Genomic DNA, 22,627 nt, shown 5'->3' with positions numbered 1-22,627 from the left:
TACTTTACTTTAAGAAGTGTCAAGTGCTATACAATCACACACTCTGCATGCCAAATGTAAACCATACACCTACTTGGCGTTTGTTACAAATCATATAAAGAAACACTTATCAGTGTTCCATAGGCTAGTAGGTACCGGTGAGGCTAATTTAGGTTATTAATCAAGGCGAGACCTTGATGGAAGTGTGACTACAGGCTCACCTTGTCACCGTGGGACCTATGGAGCACTAAGTAGTGTTTCTTACTATAATTTGGAACAAACACCAAGTAGGGAATGCACTCCACCCTCCTGTTCCTCTGTGAACAATACAAGTACCACAGCCCAGGAAAAGGTGGGAGAAGAACAGATGGCATACCATTAAGATTATTAAAGGAACAAAAAGTCTAAAAGCCCTGTTTAATTTCTCTAGTTTTCACTCCCTGTCCTGCTAACTAGTTTGAGCCTGGACAAAGGTTTGAGAAGCCACCTGGTCTCTCTGGTTGTTACATTTTGAGCAGGATTGTATGTGATCTGAAAGATATGATGATTAGTTGTGTTATGTTACTTTTTTTTGGGAGGTTGGAGGGTTTAAAACATTGTAGTTGAGTGATGCGAAGCATTGTAAAGGGAAAGGTGAGCTGCCTCCAGTATTCGGCCTGGCTTATTAGTTTTACATGCATGGGTGTATTTGAGAAGAAGGTATGTGGTTGTGCTTATTTTAGAACTCTGAAATCGGTGGTTGGTCTTGCAGGCCAGATAGGCTGAGCTGTCACCCTAATATTGTCCTTATACTCTAAGAAGGTAAGGCTCCTGGCCTCCAGTGTAAACTTGATGAACGAATGCAGTCTCTATCCAGCTCCTGCATCTTTTCTGGCCTACCAAAGAATGTGCCAACTTTTCCCACCTTGTTGACGCTGAGGAAGGACTCTCGCTGACAAAGTCACCTCTGTTATGGCTCTCACTGACCGTGACGGTGACTACGATGGGATTGTCAATGTGTACCAACAAGTCCTGGTTAAAGACATATGTTCCATACCCTAAGTCCTTTGCCTATTGATGACTGCCACTTACTAGACTATGTTTCCCCAGTGCAGGGACATTTGTCTAACAGAGCTGGGGATGTGACTGATGGCACAGCTGAAGGGAAATTCTTATCTGTTGGAAACAAAGCTATAAATATTCTCCTTAACTTAAAAGTTACTTTGATATTATGCTTAATACCACACGTGTGCTGTTCTAGAGCAAGTTTTACTATTCTAAAATCTAATGGTACTCTATTTGCTGACTTTTGATGAAAAGCTGAGCTGGCCCGTCAGAAACTTTAACTGATAATGTCCAGATGACTGCTTTCGTAAGCAGCAACTGGGTAACTAAATGAACCATCTTGCCAGCTTAACATAGCTGGTAAGGAGATGTTACTTTTATGTTCTAGTGAGACAAAACATAAAGCTAAAGTTGCGCCACTTGTTACCTGAGCCTTGTTTTAATGAACGTAAGCATGAACTGCATTAAATAATACAGCTCTGCACTGAATTCTGAGGCATTGGAACATCTTACTGCCTTAAAGAGACCCTTTTTTCCATTTGATACATCGCTGGCTAGACCCAATAGTGTCCGTGCTCTACATATTTTGAGGTAGTTTACAAGAAGTATATGATAAGTCAACTTGGGTTTCAAACAGTCATAAGATAAACAAAAAAGTAAAGAAGTCCACAGTATGGATACAGAAATATATAGCAATCCAGCATTTGGGCGGAGGTAAAAAGGACAGGTTTGAGTCTGCATAGTCAGTAGGATAAGGTCTTTCAGACGGAATTGTTTTTCAAAGTAGGGTTGGGTCTTAGGAAGATTTATATCAACATGTGAATAATGTTGTAATAGTTGAGTATGAGTATTAGAGATTTAAGGTCCAGTTTGAAGCATGAAAAGGAGGGGTTGCAGCATAGGTCCTTTGGGAGTGAGTTCCAAATCTTGGGGCATTTCCAGAGAAGGAGCATGCCTGCAATGATTACTTTTAAGTTAAGAGGTACAAGATGAGTTGGAGCAGCTCCAAGCCTGGCCTTTTCCTGCTTTCAATAGTTTAATTTCTAGATATTTGGGTATTTTAGTAGGTAGGGCGTTGTGGGTGATACAGGCTGTCTTGTATATACATCTTCCTTCAATGGGAAGCCACGCTAGACTGGTTTCATTTAATGAGAATGCGGTCTCTGTGCGCCTGTTCTCTGCATGATTTTCTTTTTGAAAGGGAACATTGCAAAGGGGTTTTCAGCTTCGGGTTTGTGTCTGTTTATGCATTACTATTTATTATTCTAATGCTTGTTGTTAAACTAAAATACAGTAAATGTTAAATTGGGTAGTGTGCTTGATTTAAAATATTTTAGTTTTTTGGATTACATTGGTGTTCCTGGAGCAGACGGGTAGTTTTTAAATAATGTGTTCATAAATGTCCTAGGGTCCCAGTATGTAATACTTGGAGGCCTTGGTGACCATTGTAGAGTTTGTGAAGGTTTTCCTCCACTATATGTGTGGCTGTTTGTAAGTTTCATCATGGTCTACACCCTGATCATCGTGGCTGTAGAAGGTTGACACAGTTGATTGTCATATAATGTATATCAAATACCTTATTCAGCATGTTTGGTACTTTACCAGTAAATAACTTCGAAAGGAATAAAGGGAAGATGTCAAAAAGGTGTATTTGGGACCAGTCTGTCATTGAGTGCCACTGTGTGGGCTATTTGAGTATATCCAAGTAGGGATGGAAGGCATGATGTAAGAAGGAGCATTGTCAGTCAGTCAGTCAGTTCAACTTTATTTCGGCTTATATAGCCATAAAAGCAGGAAGTACAAACAAGAAAAAACATTACAAACAAGAGTTAAAAGAAAAAGCCTTAGACAACAATTGATCACATAACAACTTACAATTAATATAGTGGGACAGAGTAACAATTAATTCTGTGCAATTAATTATGCATATTACCTAAAATCTGATTAAAACCATAAAAAAGGTTAATTCCTTATAAAAAGCCAGAATAGAACCTAAATTAAAATCTTTAAAACCACATGATTTGTACAAAAAGTGAACTCGGTGCATTCTACGTTATTTTACATTATGGGAGAAATCGGCAGATTTCAGTGTAACCTTATAGTTTATATCCAAAACGTTTCCTAGTAAGGAACACATTGAATAAGAACCTGCTTATACAAAAAACCACCAATTGTGAGGTATTAGACCTTATGATACGCTCAGCCTCTTTATGCGTCCTGACACCCAAATTTTTACACAAGGGTTTTATCCAGCGCTGTCTAGGTAACGCATAGGCGGAACAGAAAAACAATAGATTGGCATCATCTTCCTTGGCCTTTAATGGGCAAAGGGTACAGATACCCTCATCATTGCTATCTCCCCATCATTTGCATGTATGAGCATTGGTTTGTAATACCCCATATCTGAATTGCAAATATAAAGTTTTTGCTAATGGTGGGTTTATCTCATCCATAAACGATTCGAATGCAGCATTGTCCTTTATGGACAAAAATTTCTGAGTCAATGTACCAGTAGATGGATAGTGAGATGGCTCGTCATTTACATAAGACCAGTAGGTAGTTTTTAGAATCTTTTTACACACAGAAGTCATATTCTGGGGTTCGTCCCAAAAATGGGACAGCCCTAACCTGATACACCAAAGTTCAATGTGTCTTAGCCATGCAATTTTCTTGTACTCATCAATCTCGGTAATTTCTATCAATCCATTTTTATAGTTTCACAACTCAGGGGTTGTCCATAACCTTACCCAATACATCAGTGGCCTAAGAGCTGCTTGATGATCTGTCCGTTTAAGATCCAAATCTAGGAATACTGGAACTAGGGGTTTCTAGTTGGTATTTTTAATAACCTGCGCACAAAGTGGTTTTCTTCCCGTTCAAAATTATGTTTACAACTATGCCCCCAGACTTCGGCACCGTAAAGTGCAGCCGATTGGGCCTTTGCTTTAAAGACTTCCAGTGCTGGTGTGATGGCTTTAGAGTCACTAGCTCCATGCACTTTTAGGATGGGCATAGAATTTTGCTTGAAAGCCAACCTACTTTTTGTCAGGTGTCCCTTCCAAGAACTATTGCTGTCCAGTATAATACCTAGATAGTTAAAGCTCTCTACATATTCCAATTTTTGATTGTTTAAGGCCAGATTCTTCTTGAAAGACTTTTTGGGATTTATTGACATGTATTTTGTTTTGGATGAGTTTATTTCCAACCCCTTTTTTTTCGCAGTAACCATTAAAGGAATTCACCAGATTTTGAAGGCCCTTTGGGGTCTGTGAGATGAGGATTGTATCATCGGCAAAAAGCAATGCCGTGATTGCCTCATCTCCTAACCTAGGAGAGTCACGGTCACAGTCCCTTAGATGCGCGGGTATATCATTAACGTACAATGAAAATAGCGTAGGTGCCAATACACATCCTTGGCGCACACCACGGCTTATAGGTATGGGCTTTGATAATTCACCATCCTTTCCCCATCTAACTTTTGCATAGTTCTCTGTGTGTAGTCGAATAAGTTCGTTAAGTCGCTCGCCTGGGACCCCATGTCTAGTAGTGTAATCCACAGAAGTTTCCGTGGGACGAGGTCGAAGGCGGCCCGCAAATCTATAAATGCCACATACAAACTGCCCTCCCTTATGTTAATGTACTTCCAGCAGATGCACGTGAACCTGAACACTTGGTCTACTGTACTAACGTTTGGTCTAAACCCTGCCTGGTATTTAGATAATATTTGAGTCTCATCTATCCATCCTATGAGTTGATTTAAAATATGCCTGGCAAAAACCTTCTGTAAAAGGACAATTAAACTAATCGGGCGGTAATTCCCCGGATCATAACGATCTCCTTTTTTAAATATTGTTACAATTTCTGCCCCTTTCCAACTTTCAGGGATTGGCGTTACAGCCACTATAGAATTACATAAAAAGTTAATGTATGGGCCCCATACTTCCACATCATGCTTTAATAGATCTCCAGGAATCCTGTCCGGTCCTGGGGCTTTGCCCGCTTTAATAGCCCCTATTGCCTGCATAGTCTCCTCTATACTAAAGTTTAATGGCACAATACTCAACTCTAAGTTGTACTCTGAATTTTGTGTGTGCAACCCCTCTTCATCTTCTGAGTAAATTTTACCAAAATGGTCACACCAAGTTTTTTCATCTAAATAAACATCTTTGGTTGATCTACCCTTTCTGTTCCCTTTGGATATTAAGCTCCAAAAGGTGCCTTGATCTCTTAGTTTAGCTGCTGTTAATAGGTCTTCCCACACTGCATCATCCCAAGTTTTTTTTGTTTGGGACAAAATTTTATTATAAGCGTGTCTACATTCTCTTATAAGATGAGGAGCATTGGATTTGGTATGACAGTAGATTGTATTGATTTTACAATGGGGTACAGACATGAGTTGGGGATCTGGTTAATGAGTTGATGACTCCCTTAAAGAAGACCTTATCTCTGTTACTTGACTGCTATTGTGGTTTTGTAGTAGTTCACTTTGGAAGAGATTACTACAACACTTGTGCATGTGTTGCACAGGCTTTTCACTAGCATGTGATTTGTATCCTATTGCATTTTGTGGGAGTACCTATTTGAAAGAGATGGCAAGGGTTATCTACAGCTTGTCGTAGGTTGTGGAAAGCAGTGTCTTAGACTGGTTGCCACCCATTTCAAACAACTTAGAAGTGAAGTCTTTGCATGTATGTTGTAATCAAGGTAAAGGAACCTGCTACCCTTGGCTTATCCTTCCGTCCAATTAGCACTTGCTACCCCTTGTCTGTGGGCATGAGGGGAGAACAGATGGCATACCATTAGGATTATTAAAGGAACAAAAAGTCTAAAAGCCCTGTTTAATTTCTGTAGTTTCCGCTCTCTGTCCTGCTTACTAGTTTGAGCCTAGACGGAGGTTCAATAGGTGAAAGTCCTTGAAAGAGTTTGAGAGCCACCTGGTCTCCCTGGTTGTGACTTTTTGAGCAGGATTGTATGTGATCTGAAAGAAATATGATGATTAGCTCTGGAATGTTGCTTTTTGGGGGGAGGTGAGGAGGGGTTAAAACATTGTAATTGAGTGATGAGAAGCATTGTAAAGGGAAAGGTGAGCTACCTCCAGTACGCGGCCTGGCTTATTAGGTTTGCGGATAATGGCTGGGCCACTGCCAGTTTTGTGTTTGTACTTGAGATGTTTGATGCTGTATACACTGCAGAACCCGGACGCAAGTGTGTGTGGATGTTAACCGGACGTTTATAATGAAGTAAGTGTTCAGATTGTTTGTGGTAATGTCAGAGGCATGTAGTACTCTGAAAACAATATTGAGCATGCCGTTTCAGATATTTTTTTTCAGTTTACTAAAAAAGGAATAGAGAAATGGCTCATTCAGTGCACTTTTTTAGAAACTTCTCTACTTGTAATTTGTTTTCCATGTGTGTATCTCTTTGGTTTACTGATGTGTGGAGGTTGGTGGGGTAGGCTAGAGTTGCCAGTTGGAGTTTAAATGGTCTACCTGATAAAAAACACGATTCCACAGAAAAGTTTCTTTAAACTCTGCCTTAACAAAGTAGCCCTTCTAGAGTAGCATTTCATATACAGGGTACTGCCCTGGTGTTTATACGAGCTTGCCATGCTGTAGTATGTAAAGCATTCTTCAGTGCAGAACATCACCTCAAGGATCACTTGTGGTAATATTGAATACTTTGAACCATGTAAGATTGAGATATAACTCCATGTACACTAAGGGTCCAGGCATATGACTGCGATATTTAAGAATTGGCAGTGGCAGAGACGGATCTTTGAAGTTTGAGAAGGGATGATAAATTACCTGATGAGTTGGCAGATTGGTCAGTAATTCTGCAGAAACTCTCGGGCCCTCCAGACTCTAGGTAGCATTGAGGAAGAATTGCGATCTCACTACATCTTCAAGAAAACATGAGGGGAAGTGGACAGAAGGGGAATTATTTAGAAGTGAACTACAACAAAGGATGCATGGTAAATAAATATCATGCTGTGGGAGAGGCTCCATGGTTTCTTGATGAAAGTTGATAAGAATGAAATAGGGTATTCAAAATTAAGCAGTAATGGGTTTAAGGAATACAAACGTGGAGTAACAGTCAGTGATAATTGCATCCAATATTCGGAGCATGATAAGAATGATAAATTATGTATTGTTGATGGTGCTGAAGCAGAACTCTACACGTTGCTATGTTCTATGTCCTGATTGTGGTTGTTGAAAGCAACATGAAAATGAGTGTTTTAAATGTATTTCCCTTATGATGTTGTCTTTACTCTTGCTAGAAACTGCGAATGAAGAGCCAAGCATTTCACTTATTGACCAAACAATGAAGATGAGGAAAGAGGCAGCTGCTAGGAAGGTGGTCCTTGCCTGGGGTGTTCTCAATGTAGCAGTTGCAGGTCTTATATACACTGAAATGTAAGTAGAATTTTAAGAATATATATACCTGTCGCACCTAGCCTTAGATGGGTTGATTTCACACTTAGGAAGAGATTTAGCATGTCATCAGAAGACTCGTAAACATTTCAACCAAACAAGTGCACTTGAGAATGCTTCCGGTTAGAATGTATCGTAAACAAGTCGCTGGTTACTCAGCCATGATGGCATTAGTGTGCTGTGCAATGTGTACCAAAGTCTAGTAAAATGCACCCAATCCTCTAGCTGTACCTATTGGTCTTGCTCATCTAGTTTGATTAAAACTGAAGCACAAGTGGCTATTAGTAGTGTGGCAGAGAAGCTATGAACTATCAGGGTGCTCTTGCTTGCCCTTACACCCGCATAAGACCGGCAGTATTCTTGAATGTGGTCTAAGTTGGTTTCCTTCCTTGCCAGCCCGTCTTAAGGACTGAGCATGTCTGAGCTCACAGAAAGCCCTCCATGTTCAACTGACTGTAGATCTCTCTTTTGAAGAATTCCATGTTGAGGCATATGTCTTTTGTTTTTGATTTTACTGGTAAAATGTTCCTGTTGAATCTCTCGAAGAAGGATGAAACTAATGTCCCTTTCTTGAAGTGTTTTCCCATTCGCATGTCGAAAGTAATGGGGAAGTGAAACGGACTGTATTAAGGTCCTCTAACATTCTCTCTGGAACTCTTAAATTGACCTACTGGCCCACATGCCCAATGTCACCAATTAATCATTTTCTAGGAACTGTGAAACCCCTTCTCCCACACTTGTCTCAAGCAACCTTTACTGGATATATAGTATAACTTGGTAAAACATACGAAGTCCCCTGTAATTGGGTCTTTTCCTGAATTGGCAGAACTAGATGTAGGTTTTGCAGTATGGATCCCATTCTGGGTTCACATGCTTTGCATTATCCTGCTGTATAGTGGTTGTGCCTGGAATCTTCTTGTTAGTTCCTGTTGAAATGGCCCTTTTTGCAGGGTTATCCCAAACGTTTTGCTTCTTCCTCCTTTGTTTTGCCTGACCTGTGGTTGTTGGCTATAGAACTCTGGGCGTTTTCCCACTGCTGATCAGTGCTAAAGTGCGTATGCTCTCTGTGTAAATCGTTATTGTGATTGGTTATCCATGATTGGCATATTTGTTTTACCAGTAGGTCCCTAGAAAAGTGCACAGAGTGTGCCAGGGCTGGTAAATAAAATGCTACTAGTGGGCTTGCAGCACTGATTGTGCCACCCACATGAGTAGCACTGAAAAGAGGTCTCGGGCTTGCCACCGCAATTTCTTTGTGCAGTTTATTAACTGCCATGTCGACCTGGCCAGTGCACCCACTTGCCAGGCCTTACCCTTCCCTTTTCTTACACATTGGACACCACTATAGTTGGCCCAAGGTACCCCCCTGGGCAGGGTGCAGTATATGTGAAAAGGTAGGACATGTGCTAGTGTGGGTGACATGTTCTGATAGTGGAATACTTCCAATTTCGTTTTTCACAATTGAAAGGCTATCTTGCCCGTAGGTAAGAATGGGGAATGCTGTGTAACATGTTTACCTGCATATCTTCCCATAGAAGCAAGATGGAAAATTGAAATCTGGTACCCCTGAACTCAGAATGTAATAACGCATATTTTAGGAAGGATGGTTTTTAAATTCAGTGTTTGGAAATAGCACTTTTAGAAAGTGGCTATTTTCTTGTTCACCCTTTCTATGTGCCTCGGCCTGTTTGTGGATTGACTGTCTGGTTTGAGAGGGACAAGGGCTGGGGTGGCTCCAGGAGTCCGGTCTATTCAGCCTAGTGCTGACTCAACCAATCTGCATTCGGAGTGGTGGGAGGAGTAGCACCTGGGCCTGAATAGGGTTATGCCTGCCTTCCACAAAGCTGGCTCCACCTCCTGCGGTGCGTCTGATGGCCCAGGCCCACACTCACAAAGGAAGAAGATGTGCACTGGCAGTGTACCCAGAACTGGTTTGGACTGCGTTCAGGACCCCTCACACATGAAGAACAAAGACTTTTGGAGTATAAATACCAGAGGCGAAACCCCTAAACATTAGACTAGGAAACATTGCGATCAAGAAGGAATCCTGCCAAAGAGAACAGCTGAAGAAACGTGCTGCCATTGCTGTGTGTCTGGGGGCTGACCTGCAGTTGCTGTTTCTGCTGAGGTAGAGGACTAAGGGACGTTCTGCTGTGTCCCCCTACTTGAAGAGGAACTGTGCTGTGTGCCTTGTTCTTCTGAGGAGAGCTGGCCTCCTGTTTCAGGAAGACTCTGGGATACAAAAGTATTCCAAAAGAACACCTGCTAACTCGCTGTGGGTGTGTGTTTAACACCCAGCTTGGGTTCTGCAAGGAGCGTGTCGTTGGTAGGAGCCATCTGCCTCATCTCCCCTGCTCATGGCCGTGAGGAGGCCGGGGAGTATTTCGTCAGTTTCCCTGCCGCCAGCCCGTGAGCCTGCAAGTACTGCATGTCCATTTCACCACAGGCGGCTCGGGAGCTTGGGCGCGCTGAGTGTTGCCGGCCCGTGAGCCTGGAAGTCCTGTGTCAATTTCTCAGCGCGGGCCGAGTCGGGAGGAAGAGCCGGGAGAGCTGGGAGAGAATAAGCTCTGAGGCGTCGCTTAGCAACGTGGGGGCTCGTCTCCCAGGAGCTGCGCTGGAACCCCCAAAACGAAAGGATCGCCCAGCAACCGAAGTTCCCGTGACGACGCCTCGCCGCTAACGAGGGAATCACAGCAGGCAGCCAACCACGCAGGAAAGGAAACAACTCCCCAGGTAACGCTCGAGCTGCTGTCCCGAGCCGCAGCCTGTGTCTCAGCCTGGGGTGGGTTGTATGCCTGCAAGGAGCTGGCGGCTCTGGGTTACTGAGGCAGGTTGACATAGCTCTTTACGGCGGAGTCTGTTTGTGAGTTGGCAGCAAGATTTTTCTTCCCCATGCAAGCATGAAGGTCATAGCACTCCAGTGTTAAGTGAACTGGGAAAAGAACGTTATGTTCACCACAGGAAGTACGGTCTCTGCAATTTTGACCCATTCTGGGACTGTTCTGTTGATCACCCCTTTTTTCTAAAAGAAGTGCGGAAATTACAGAGGACAATATTAGCGATATCTTATGCTATTTTCCTTGTTCCTACCACGAATCCTATCAAAGACATTCCTAAAGAGAAGTTAATTGTGTATGCAGTTGTTTTGTTGTTTTTGGTCTTGCCTAATCAAATAAAGATATTTATATTTTTATAAATAACCTGTGTGGTGTACATTTGTGGTGTTTCACTGTGTTACTGTGGGTGTTGGTGCAAATACTTTACACATTGCCTTGGAGATAAGCCTGTCTGCTCGTGCCAAGCTACCAAGGGGGTGGTCAGGGGTTATCAACAGTGTTTTCCCCATTACCCTGACTAGAAGCATATTTGGTCAAAGGTACCTACCTCTGCCAACTAGAGACCCCTATTTCTAACAGTTCCCCATTTTTGTTTTACTTTTGGGCGTCCACTGTAGCCATTTGGTGCTATGCTAGTCCTCTTATGACATCGGATCTGTGCACCGTAACCCTCAGTCTGTGCCCAAAAGAATAAAAAAAGACTAACAAGAAAATTCTGAACCCAACCACTAGATGGCGGAATAATGCACAGCATGTGAATCTAGAAAATTCTTCAACCTGCAAATTACTCCTACTGGTAAGTAACCATTTTGTTCTTCTCTGTCCTTTTGAGGAGCATGTTCTTAGCAGAGTAACAACTTGTTAAGGAATGAAGCTTATCCTTGTGCTAGCTATATGTCCCCAGCTACCTCACCCTGCCCAGAAGTATTCTAGTTTGGACTAATATGAAAATAGATACCAGTGACATTTTTTGTGGTGTGTAGCTCCTGACGCCTAACCATCCCATAGATGTAAACATTCCTCAATTAAAGTTTCTATGCATAGAAGCCACAACAGGAAATCAGTAGGCTGCATTTGCAGACGGGATGATGCACTGGTCTAGATGGTCAAAGGAGGTTCTGCTTCTTCCTGGCTGAAAGTAGGTCTTAGAACTCCAAATTAATGAATGACTGGCTGGTGTTTCTCAAACTCTGATCACTGAGTGACTTGTGAGGGTGATATGATATTTATTTAACTAGTTGTTCTACAATGGGCCATTCAGCAATGTATGTCCAGCTTAATTGAGTAGTCTTGAATGTGATTTTTCTACATCCTCTTTCAAGAGTTGGTGTTTGAGGGTTATCTATAAAAAGAAGGTTGCCACTAGATCACAATGTCTGCTTATGTAACCCTCTGTAGTGTCCTCCTATCTTGTACCCATTCTGACATTCCTATGGCGAGATGCTTCCCAATTGTGTCCATCTAACTTTTTGCATTCTAGCAGCTAGTTGTTTCAGCTATTTAGACTGTTTGTCTGCAGTGTAAGTGCATTATGAAAAATACCTGGTGAAGGGCCAGATGTATGACACTGTTTTTGCGCTTGCAAACGGGAGATCGGCCCGTTTGCGGTTGCAAAAAAGGGCGATGGCATGTAGAAACGCTATTTCGCAAAATAGCATTTGCGACTCTCGCTATTAGGAAGGGGCGTCCCTTCCTAATAGCGAGACTCACTGCCATGCACTATAGTTTTTTGACCTCATTTGCAGCCGCAAAACACTTGCAGTTTACCACCTTCTTCAAGTAGGTGGTAAACCACCTTCTTCAAGTAGGTGGTAAACCACTCACAAACAGAAAGGGGCCTTTGCGAGTGTGTGAGAAATATTTGTTAAGAGCAGGCATATGGTCCCAGGGACCACTGCCTGTCCTTTTTCTTTTTTAAATGCATCCCGTTTTCCTTTAAGGAAAACGGGCTGCATTAAAAAAAAAAAAAAAAAATTGTTTAAAAAAAAAATGCTTTTATTTAAGAGCAGTCCCAGACATGGCGGTCTGCTGACCCCAACAGGCCAACGTCCCTGGGAGCGTTAGCCTTTTCCAACGAGGTCCCAAATTGCGCTTGCCTCATGAATATTGATGAGGCATGCAATCTGCGACCCCATTGGGAATCGCTAACAGTGTCTGTGACCCTGTTGTATATTGCATTTTGCGAGACGCAATTTGTGAGTCGCAAAATGTAAGGGTCGTACATCTGTCCTGAAGAGTGGAGAGTTGTGCTCTCAAGCTAAATAATATAAATGTCTTCCTAAGTAACCTATGAAATCTAGCTAGCTCTGCAATTTCACTTACCTTCAAAATGGTTAACAAAACAAAAAATCTTGTAAAGAGATGTTCCTTGCTTTTTTCTGTTTTGGAGGAGCCTTAGCAGAATTTCCAATGACTTCAGAACTGACCAAAGAGCAAGCAGGTAGTGCTGAAGGAAAGTGGCCAGCAGTTTCATATACAACAGAGCCCTAGTATGAAGTTAGTTACTGTTCTTGCTCATGCATATGGTTGAGTAAATGATCTAAGGTGCTTGCTTTTGTTTTTTGCATTCATAGTAGTCCTATTAGTCTAAGCAATGAACTACAGGTTGAGCAAGTGTTAAGCTGGCTCTTACTGCTAGCAAAGTCTGTGAAGATAACGATTTATTGGTTCCTTTCGCTGAGAAGTTTATTCTTTTCTTTTTCGCCTCAGTTTCAACTAAGTGGCTGTGAGTTTACAGTTCTTTTGTAGTAAAATTGACACCATGCTCCTAGTACGAGTTAATGCAGGCAGTCACAGAGCAACTCATATTCTGGGCAAATGCAAACCTATCCTGCTCAACTAGAAAAAAGAAAGATCCATAGACTGTTTTCAGTTGTCGTTTAGGTTTTCCTACTATGCCACCTGCATCACGATGAAGGATTTATGATTTTCTAATGAGATAATCTGGTAGACGCAGCTTGAAGAAAGTAGGATATATTTTCTATTTAAAAATTTGTTAACGAATTTGGGGTGGTGATGAGGTAGAAGTCTTTCTTCAAAACTCCAGTCCTTTGCCCTTCCAAAGCTTGAAAGGCAGATTGTGGGGGTAATAAGTGTCTCATGATTTGGGAGATCCCGTTTGCACCCTACTAATGTGTGGTCCAGTTGTCTCCAAAACCTGTGCTAGCGTCAAATTAACTAAAAGGCAGTCTGACCCACTCCTGGCATTGGTTGCCAAGATGACTGAGGAGTGCTGGTAAGGAGGACTAAATGGTGCAAGATCAACTACGCCTCTTGAACCCCACTCTATGCTGGCCCTTGCACAGCAGTAAAGCAGTCACTTTAAGAGTCCCAGATGTCCTGGGACTTCTCAGACAGTATGTGCACTGCTATGTGGGAAGTATTACAATTTTTCCAAAGAGTTGCAGAACAGAGAAATCTGTCTTCATGAATCTTTTTTGACAAAAGTACTTCCTCTGGTGCAATAGAGCACCTTTGGCGATTAAAATCGTATTGCAGACACAAACTCCATTATTATTTCTGCAGTACAAGAAATCAATATTCCTGATGTGCAGGAAGGGGTCTTGCTGCGCATTGAAGGGTTCTGAGGACGGAGGCATACAAGGGTAGGTCTTTTTTTTCCCCAACCTGATCAATCTAGATCCTGACACAATTACTAATCTTTACAGTGTGGATGAACAGACCAGATATGTCCCAATTATAGAGCAGGAATCGTGAGCTCCACCAGTCAAAACATTTCTTCTCAGTCTACAATAATTCTGATTAGAAGAAGCACAACTGACCTGGGTTGCAGACTGTGGTTGGCCTCGCCAAAGATACCAGGATTTCAGCTTTAATTCAGTGGAAATAAATAATGAAAGACTCATTAATGAAGTAAGCTTTATAATCCAAGTCTCCTGTCATCTTCTCATCCTACATTATGTTCATAATTGCAAATTCTTACTCTAAAATACCATAAACGTCTGAAGTTGGAAATCGCAACTAGAAATCCAATTAAACCAGATTTAAGTTCTCCCATTTAGTCACAAGACTGCATCTAGACTGTTTGACAAACTGACTTCTTGAGTGTCTTGGGTAGGACAGAGTATTCATGTGTATTCATACCTTAACAATTAGGTTATCTGGTGTACCTTGACACCGGTATCAAACATTCACTTCAAATCACTGATGAAAATGTATTTTCCAATAGGTCTTTGTGCAACTTTAGAGAAAACTATTGATGCCAGCCCGGATCTCTGTTGGACACACAGACTTTTCTTTCAACTGAAGCACTGTTTCTTGATCTTGTAACAGCTTCACCCTTTCTCATACGAGTAGCACATGACCTGGGGGCTTCTAAAGGCTTCAGTCACTCCTGGTATGCACAATGGTTATTCCCATGGCCGTGTTGTAAACTAGGACAGCAGATATATGATGTATTGTAGTTTCTGCCAAGGGTTTTTGGGGTGACAGTTGAATGGCGCTCTAGCAGGTAACAGTTTAGGGTAAATGGCTAGAAGAACAAAAGCTTATGGTGCCGCCAGGTTAAAGGAGAACCCCAAACCTCTAAATATGAAATGAGCAAAGGCTCATGACCAAACAATCATGTATAGATCCTGGGCACACATGTATATAAATAACAGTTAATACAAAGCAGTATTCAATTCCGAAGTCGACACTGGTGGTTTTCTAAATGCTAGTTTATGTAGAAATGTTCATGAGAAAAAACACAATAACTCCAGCCGACACGTGTTTAGTCAACAGGTAGCCACCTGTGACTCTTCAGGGTTGGGAATGAAATGGTATAACAATAGTACAATAAGAACAAATCATACTGGTTTCTTATACAAGGTGAGACAAATATCAAGTGACAACGGTGGAGTGACTGATGCAAACCTCAATCTTATTGTGGAATCCCTAATGAGGCTAATGATGAAAAAGAAAATTAAAAAGTGGGGGAGGAGAAAAACATAAGTAGAGAACGAGCCAAATTGACAAAGCGTAGTAACCTGGCCTAGCTGGATTTTGGTTTTATTATTTTATTATTTTGTTTTTATTATTTTGTTTTGTTGTATTTTGTAACTTAAAATACATCCATCACATCTGCAAGTCCATTCAATTTGCACTTTAACTTTGTGTCGATAATACAACATTGCATTAGACCATTCAGACATTATCACTTTCTGCATATTCATGGTATCATTGTCTTTTCTATTGTCTTAACGTCCGAGTTTAAACTATAGCCAACTTAACTCTAATAACATAAAACAGTTTGCCCTGCCTCCTGAAACTTTTGTATTACATCCATAAGTCACCAACCATATTACGACTGTTGTTCCCTACATTTTCTTGTGCTATACCTGCTGCCCTATCCGATATTATGTAGTGTGCGCTTAGCCAGTGGTCGAAGTGGGGAAAAAAAAGTAGGGGAACTGTGGGCGGAGAATCGGAGAGCGGGAATAACCCGAGGATTGGATCAGTGGGCGGAGTTAGAGGTGTTGCCGTGATGCTCAAACATCCCAATCTTTAGTATGTGTGGCATTTCACTGACCAGTTACAGCTTATTATGTTATGTAATTCAACCAATGGATACACATGATTATTTAACGATTAATATGAGCTATTGACATTAGAAACATATTTCACTTTGTGAATTTATTTTAATCACAGAATGTCCCAAAAATGCTTAAAAGTGGAAGCACAAGCCATTTGTTTCCGTGCCATGGAGTTTCTGTTGTCAGCAATATACACAGAGATAATCAATTTTACGTGTGTAAATGACTGTATAGGAAATGTTACATAAGACAAAGGACTACAAGGTGTAGGAGTCACATGATAACCATACTAGTAGACAGTATAGTTTAATAGTGATTGGCCTGGAGAAACACAAACTCAGAATTTAAAACTTACTACCATGATTGGGGGTTCTCTTTAAAAATCATTATTGATTTGTAGAAAAAATAACACTTTTTGCAACATTAGGATAAGCAAAGGCTTAAGGAAAAAACCATAACGCTCTAGTTTATACCTTGCAGTTTGCATGCAGCTCTTAGATGAAAGTTAGTAGCTCACTGTTCTTTGTTAGGATTTTAACTTATAAACTGCAAGTAGCAAAAGGATCTCACTGACAAAAACAGTAACCCACTGACCTATTTACAATATGTGCACTTTGTGATGGGCCTAGTACATTTTCTTTGCAGCAGGCACATGAACCCTCTGCGCTATCTTTCCATGAGTCAAAACTTCCACTAGACAAATCTCCGATCTCGCTCTAGGAAGAAGTTTATTCATCAGAGTTATCATGACATTTTTATTATTGCCGAAAATAGCTGGCAGCCAGGAAGGAGGCAGCAAGTGCTTTTAAAACATAATTTACTCCGCCCCCACTGAAAGTCGGCGCCTGTTGCGGTCACACCAGTCGCCTTCTCAGGGGTCCTGTGACCTCCGTGACAGTCACTGTTGCTCTAGGGCACAGCTTTCCAAACATTTCATGTTGGTGACACATTTTTTATACATTCCTGCTTTATTGACATGGTAATGCACAGGAGCGCAGCTCGCGAGCTTGAACCACCTAAGGGAGGTTCGGGGGGGGGGGGGTACTCCCCCGAGAAAATTTTGAAAAAATAGTGGGCAAATGGTGCATTTTCAACCAAATTTGAGAAAGCAGGAAGGTTAATAAAGCAATTGTGAATCTGTTCTAACAAAGACAGCACCCCCAAATCTTGATAGCAAAACCAAAGATAAGCTTAGAATAATACTTCTTGAAAGTCAACGTGGAAGACTAAACGGTGACTTTTAAAATAGCATCATACCCAATAACAAAGCTTTGGAAGCTTTAGCCTTTTGGAAAATGTGCTTTTTCAACTTTCATGTCACCCACCAAACCAAGGTGGGGGAAAAAGTGCTACAAGTAGCTTCATGAAAATATTTTAAGTACTTTACACCTATAGGACGTAAATCCATTTTCACTAATCCAGCAAACTTAGTGAAAGCGGAGTACAATATAACCTGTATTGTGAGCTCTTTTATAACCTTACAAGTAAATCAAGTGGCCATATATCTGATACTCGACAGCATAAGATAAACATAGCAGTATTTACAGAAATTCATCCTCCTTTTGGCATTTGTGAGTTGAGTATCTACTTTCCGAGGATTAGTCGATTTCATAAACTTCAATAACTTACAAAGAAACTAGTTCTACCCTTTCGACTGCCCCACCCTATGAAATTGGGATCCACTGAAATCTCACACAAAATGAAGAGAACAAATTAATGCAGTTGGAGGCTGGGTGGAGGGGACTGGTAGATCATGCCAGAGTGGAGCCTTTTTCAAGCACTATTACAAGCTGCATTCACGTGTACATGTTTTAATCTTTATACATAAGCTGCATAGTGCCTTAGCGCCTGAAAGTGTTAGGAAATTTGTTCATAGCTGCAAAGGTTTCAGATTGCTACGTGTGACATTTTCATAATTTCATTGCGATTATGAATGACATTTGATAGAGTATGAGTGTCAAGGAAAATGAAGGAATAAAGAAAAGGGAAACATAAATATTCCCAATTACAACCATTTGCACAACGAGAAGCATATTTTAAGTTGTTTAATGTACGATACGTTACGTCACTTCTTTGAGAACTCCAGCAAATAAAACAAGTAAACATAGCCATATGTCTATCAGCTACAATCTACTAACTGACATTGCGGAAATTAGGAATAATTGTTTCTACGTGAGTTGAAAAGTTAATTATACACAGGATATAGCAGTGCTTTCTTGTCCAACTTAATGGCGCTAACAGTAATATTAGCTGCAGAGAAGGATGAAATGGACAGCCAGCCCTGCTGGACCGCACCGAAGTCAGCCAAAACGTGATCGGCAAAATGATGTGTAAACATTAGGATCTTTGCAGCACACAGTGATGCCCAGAGTGACTGTGTGTGTCGCCCACCCCAATTCTGTAGTATTCTTCATGTTGGTGATTCATTTGGTGTGGCCCACGCAAGTGGGATTTCTACACAGTGTGCACGGGAAGACTTGACAAGCGCGACTTTTGCTGCCATCTAAATTCTGTCGACTTTCAACTTCTGAACAAAGTGTACGAAACTTCCAAAATGGTGTTCCAAAAAATCCCATTATTTTTCCGACTTAATCGGAAATTAATTGCCGTTTTTCTGTCACCATCTAGATAATGTTCTTGGTGCCAGGGATTACTAAAAGCCCAATCACCATCTGATTCTCGTTTCACCCATTTCTGCTCAGAGCCCAACATACAAACTGAGGACAGACCGGAAATGTCACCCGCACGGACCATGCCTTTACAAGGCTGCTAGAGATAAAGTAAAATAGCCAATGGCTCTAAACATATTCACATGTTAAAACCTGGCTACTCAAAAACCTAGAGTGGTGCATGAATTATGTAAAACAGAAAGAGGAATTCTGGGAGGTTCCAAGGGCAGGTGGTTAGTGCTCGAACTGAAACACATCAGTCCTTCAGCTACCCTAGAATTTACCAGTTTTAACTGTCTGCATTTTGGCAGGAGTTCCCATTCACGACCTTATTTGATCACCCTACTTGTGAAAAGGTCACGAATGTCAGGGCTGTCTTACGCCGTGTCCAAAGTATTATTCTCCGGGCCTGCCGTTTCCTCCTCGTTCCGAAATTGCGCATGTGCCGCGCGCACAAGGCGCTCGCACGCTCGTCTAGAAGTCTTCTCCTTTCGCCACATATGTCTGGCAGGCATACGAACGTCTCATCATCCCGTGACACACCTACCATTAGCAGGCAACACAGTACTGTGTCGTGACACAGAGTTTGGAAAGCTCTGCTCTAGGGTGTGCTGCTTCAAAGGCCTGCCCGCAAGACTGGAGGTGAACTTCAGTATGGATTGTGGTGGGCAAGCCTGCAAGGTGAACCCAAACTTGCCACTGCTAGGGTCCACTAGCTGGTGCTAACACACCAGGGCTTTTCTGGTGCCTTCTGGGTCTGGCATGGGAATGTGCTCCCTCAGGAGAGTGGTCTGGTGGACTGTTCCTAAGGCTGAACCTGGTTCCCCAGTTCTCAAATTTAGCAGCTCTGCCCCCAGTGCTACATCTGCTCCCTCACTGAACACCATACTGCCCCACGGAGAGAAACTCATACTGCCTTCAGCAACAATCCAATTTGACCTGCTATAAATAACTGGATTCGACTCAATTCAAATTACACACTAGGCAAGAGCAATATGCTGCCTAAAAGAAAAAGTAACAACATCCTGGAAAAAGCAAACACTCATAAGGAATGAAAGATTTAATAAAACATGTGAAATGTAAGCAGGAACATAGTGAACTTAACGCTTTTACAGTCATTATTCAGAAATCAACAAGTATTTTTGCCTGAAAAGTTAAGGACATAACTACAGGGCCCAGAAAGGACCCATTTCAATGTCCACTGCTTATATGCTTGCAAAACGTAAGCAGTATGGTTTCAAAAGACCACATTTGTGAACACAAAGCCGCCGTACACATTTCGTTTTCCAATCCACCCATCAACCAGGTATTGCAGTACCTCCAGGCAGGGCCAGTTCTAGGATTTTCGGGGCCCTGGGCAAAAGGGAATGTGGGAGGCCCCTGAAAACTTCATAAGTGACACCTTCTGATCTCGGGGAAGCTGCTTTGTGCAGACTCCACTTGGGCAGTAGCTCCTCCTCTCAGCCACCTCAAGCACCTCTTGTACAGCCCATTTCGAACTGAAGGTGTGAGAATTGCTTTGGGGCTGAGTTAAACTTGTGTGGGCGAAAGTGCTGACAATGGGCACCCTGCCGAGTCTCTGAACTGGCTGCCTGAGAGGTGTACCCTCCCCATGGCCTTCCCACACCATCCCTTAGAGGCCCCGGGAGGAGGGCCCCCCCCCCGCATGAGCCAGTTTGTGAAGCTTTTCTTTCACTCTGATCGGCAGACACACGAGGAGAAATGAGGTGTTAATTGAAAGACAAGAAAACAAAAGTAGCGCTTTACTGGCAAACTCTGTAAAGTGGTACTAATGTGTTGGGGTTTGAAAAAAAATATCTGGCCACATTAAGAACACTCCATCTTGCTTTATTTAATTATTTTTCAGAGTTTAAACATTTTATTTCCGAGGCTGCACTTTGGAATAGAAAAATGTCAAAACTGCATTTTCAGCAAAAGTGGTTTTCTTTTTTGCATACATTTCACAGGGGTACAAATGGACGACAGGAAGAGACGGTGAAAACCATTTCTGGATTCATGGTTTTCGAAAAAGTGAGAAGGAGTTAGAACGAGAGGGAATAGAAGTAAGAAAGAGGGGGCAGCTGCCAGCGGCAGAGCAGAAGCGGACACCTTCCTTGTCTTGTCTGGGCAGGAAGTAAAAGACAGAGACCTTTTCCTTCTCTGCTCCCCACCCGTCCACGAACAGAATATTTCTGATGTCCAGGGACGCATGTTCATAATAAAAAAGTAGGGGAACGGAATCTTCAGAATTAAAGAAGTAGGGGCACGCCGTGCCCTGCCGTTCCCGCCCACTTCGACCACTGCGCTTAGCTCTTTGTGTTTGCCATTGCCTAATGTACACAAGTTGTATGGTTTACCGTGGTGCTTGGGGGGCCCCTTGTGTATCTAGAATAGTGGATGGGGAGAAGACTGAAGGGGAGAGAGGCTGTGGATCCACTCGTAATCCTATGTAGGTGTCTTTGGTAGAAAGTTGGTTGCTACTCCAACCCTCCATGCACTGCATATTGCTTTCAGTTATTTACCCCTTCATCACTTTCGGGCTCCTCTGCTGACGCCTCTAATCGGTCATGCCAGTTAGCTCGGAAATCTGACAGTATTGCGTCCCATGCCGCCGCCACCGTCTGTTTCCGTACTCCCCAGCACGATAAGGATTAATACCAGGCTTTTGCCTCTGGGGGAGTAGGGGACTTCCAGCGGTGCGTGAGCAAGTGCTTGGCCGCTATGAGGCCAAAATCTATGTATCTGGACATCACTTTATACTTTTTGGGTCTTTGATACAGCCCCAATATGCATAACTCCCATGACCAGTCCAGGGTACGTCCCGTACAATGAGCTAGGTAGCTGGTTACCGTGCTCCAATATGTTTGAATAACCGTGCACGTCCACAGCATGTGTAGCAGGTCTGCTCCCACCTCGTCACATCTGGCGACCTTTCGATCAAAATATTTATTTATACGCTCCGGTGTCAGATGGGTTGTATGGATTATATAATATTGGATGAGCCGAAATCTGGCGTTACGGGGGATTCATGTGGGGCTCTTAAGTATGTTCTCCCACTCCGTGTCGGGTTTCCGCAAATCTGCAGCTCAATGGGCGCTGAGAGTAAACAACTGCAGCGCCGAGTGGATTCTGGTGATTCCGCGAACCGCTTAGTAAGATGGCAGCTATACCCAACTTGTGTAATTATTGTATTGTTAGATGAGTGGCAAGTTCCTGCTCCCCCACCACGATTCAAAAATGGGGGTGGTGATGGACAGAGTATCTGAATTAAGCAAGACACTCCTACCCAGTCAAAGATCAGGCTTGATCCATCACCGTTTTTTAGCTCACTGCACCATCCCAGCTCAGAACCTGGCTACATGCAAATTAGTCTGTCCCCGGCCCAGTGCATCATGGGAACAGGGCAGACCAAACTACCAAGCCAATCTTTTACCAGGAAGGAAACAAGCTTCCCGGGGACCGGTTTCTGGCATCACAGCCGTCTTCGGCCCGGCTTGCTTGAATCCTGATGGTGCAGTGAGCAAGGGACTCAATCTGAGCATCCCTTCCACACTTATGGTGGCCAAAACGATTCAAAAAGGTGCGCGTCACTGCGGCATGTAGCAGAAATTGACCATGCGGCAGTCCCGAACCCTCGACCAATCCGCGAACAGACCAGCTGCCCAGTATTGTACAGGTCACTTAACGTAACGTTTGTACATCCATTACCTCCCAATGGCGTAAGTTCTGCACTGGTTACTGCCCCATGTCTCCTGGGTGTGCCCAGGATGGGCAGCAAAGGTGCATATGGTACCACCTGGTGTGTGATGCGAAGACTGCGTCAGTAGCATTGATATGCCCCCTGGACCAATAATTGCATGGGCACACTGCCCTCTCTGCCCGGATGAAACCGTGTCACTATCTGGGAGAGAGTGAGCCCGGGCGCTTGCATCGCTGTGTCCTCGGTGTCGCGTGCTTACGCAGCGCGCCACACATTGGAGTTGCGCACAAAATAATATTGCTCCATATTGGGCAGTGAAAGCCCCCCCCCCCCCCCCCCCCCCCCCCACGACTGGTCAGTGGATGAATTTTGGTTAGCGGCACTGTTCGCGACCCATGCCCTATGAACTGCCTCATATCGGATTCCAGACTCT

At 42.8% G+C, this 22,627-nt stretch overlaps 1 protein-coding gene across 2 annotated transcripts in view; it reads left to right on the top strand.

The window, feature by feature from the left end:
- TMEM209 (transmembrane protein 209) overlaps window positions 1–22,627 on the top strand; it is a 344,927-nt gene that overhangs the window by 31,672 nt on the left and 290,628 nt on the right. For both annotated transcript variants that reach the window (XM_086918908.1, XM_086918907.1), the window contains exon 3: window positions 7,301–7,436. In XM_086918908.1, coding sequence (XP_086775034.1) covers window positions 7,301–7,436 — 136 coding nt within the window. The remainder of the gene's footprint in view (window positions 1–7,300; window positions 7,437–22,627) is intronic.

This window comes from Lissotriton vulgaris, chromosome 1_1 (genome assembly GCF_964263255.1).
Source record: "Lissotriton vulgaris chromosome 1_1, aLisVul1.2, whole genome shotgun sequence".
NCBI lineage: Eukaryota > Metazoa > Chordata > Amphibia > Caudata > Salamandridae > Lissotriton > Lissotriton vulgaris.
Note: the sequence above shows the minus strand (reverse complement) of the source record. Positions and strands in the feature narration are given on the sequence as shown.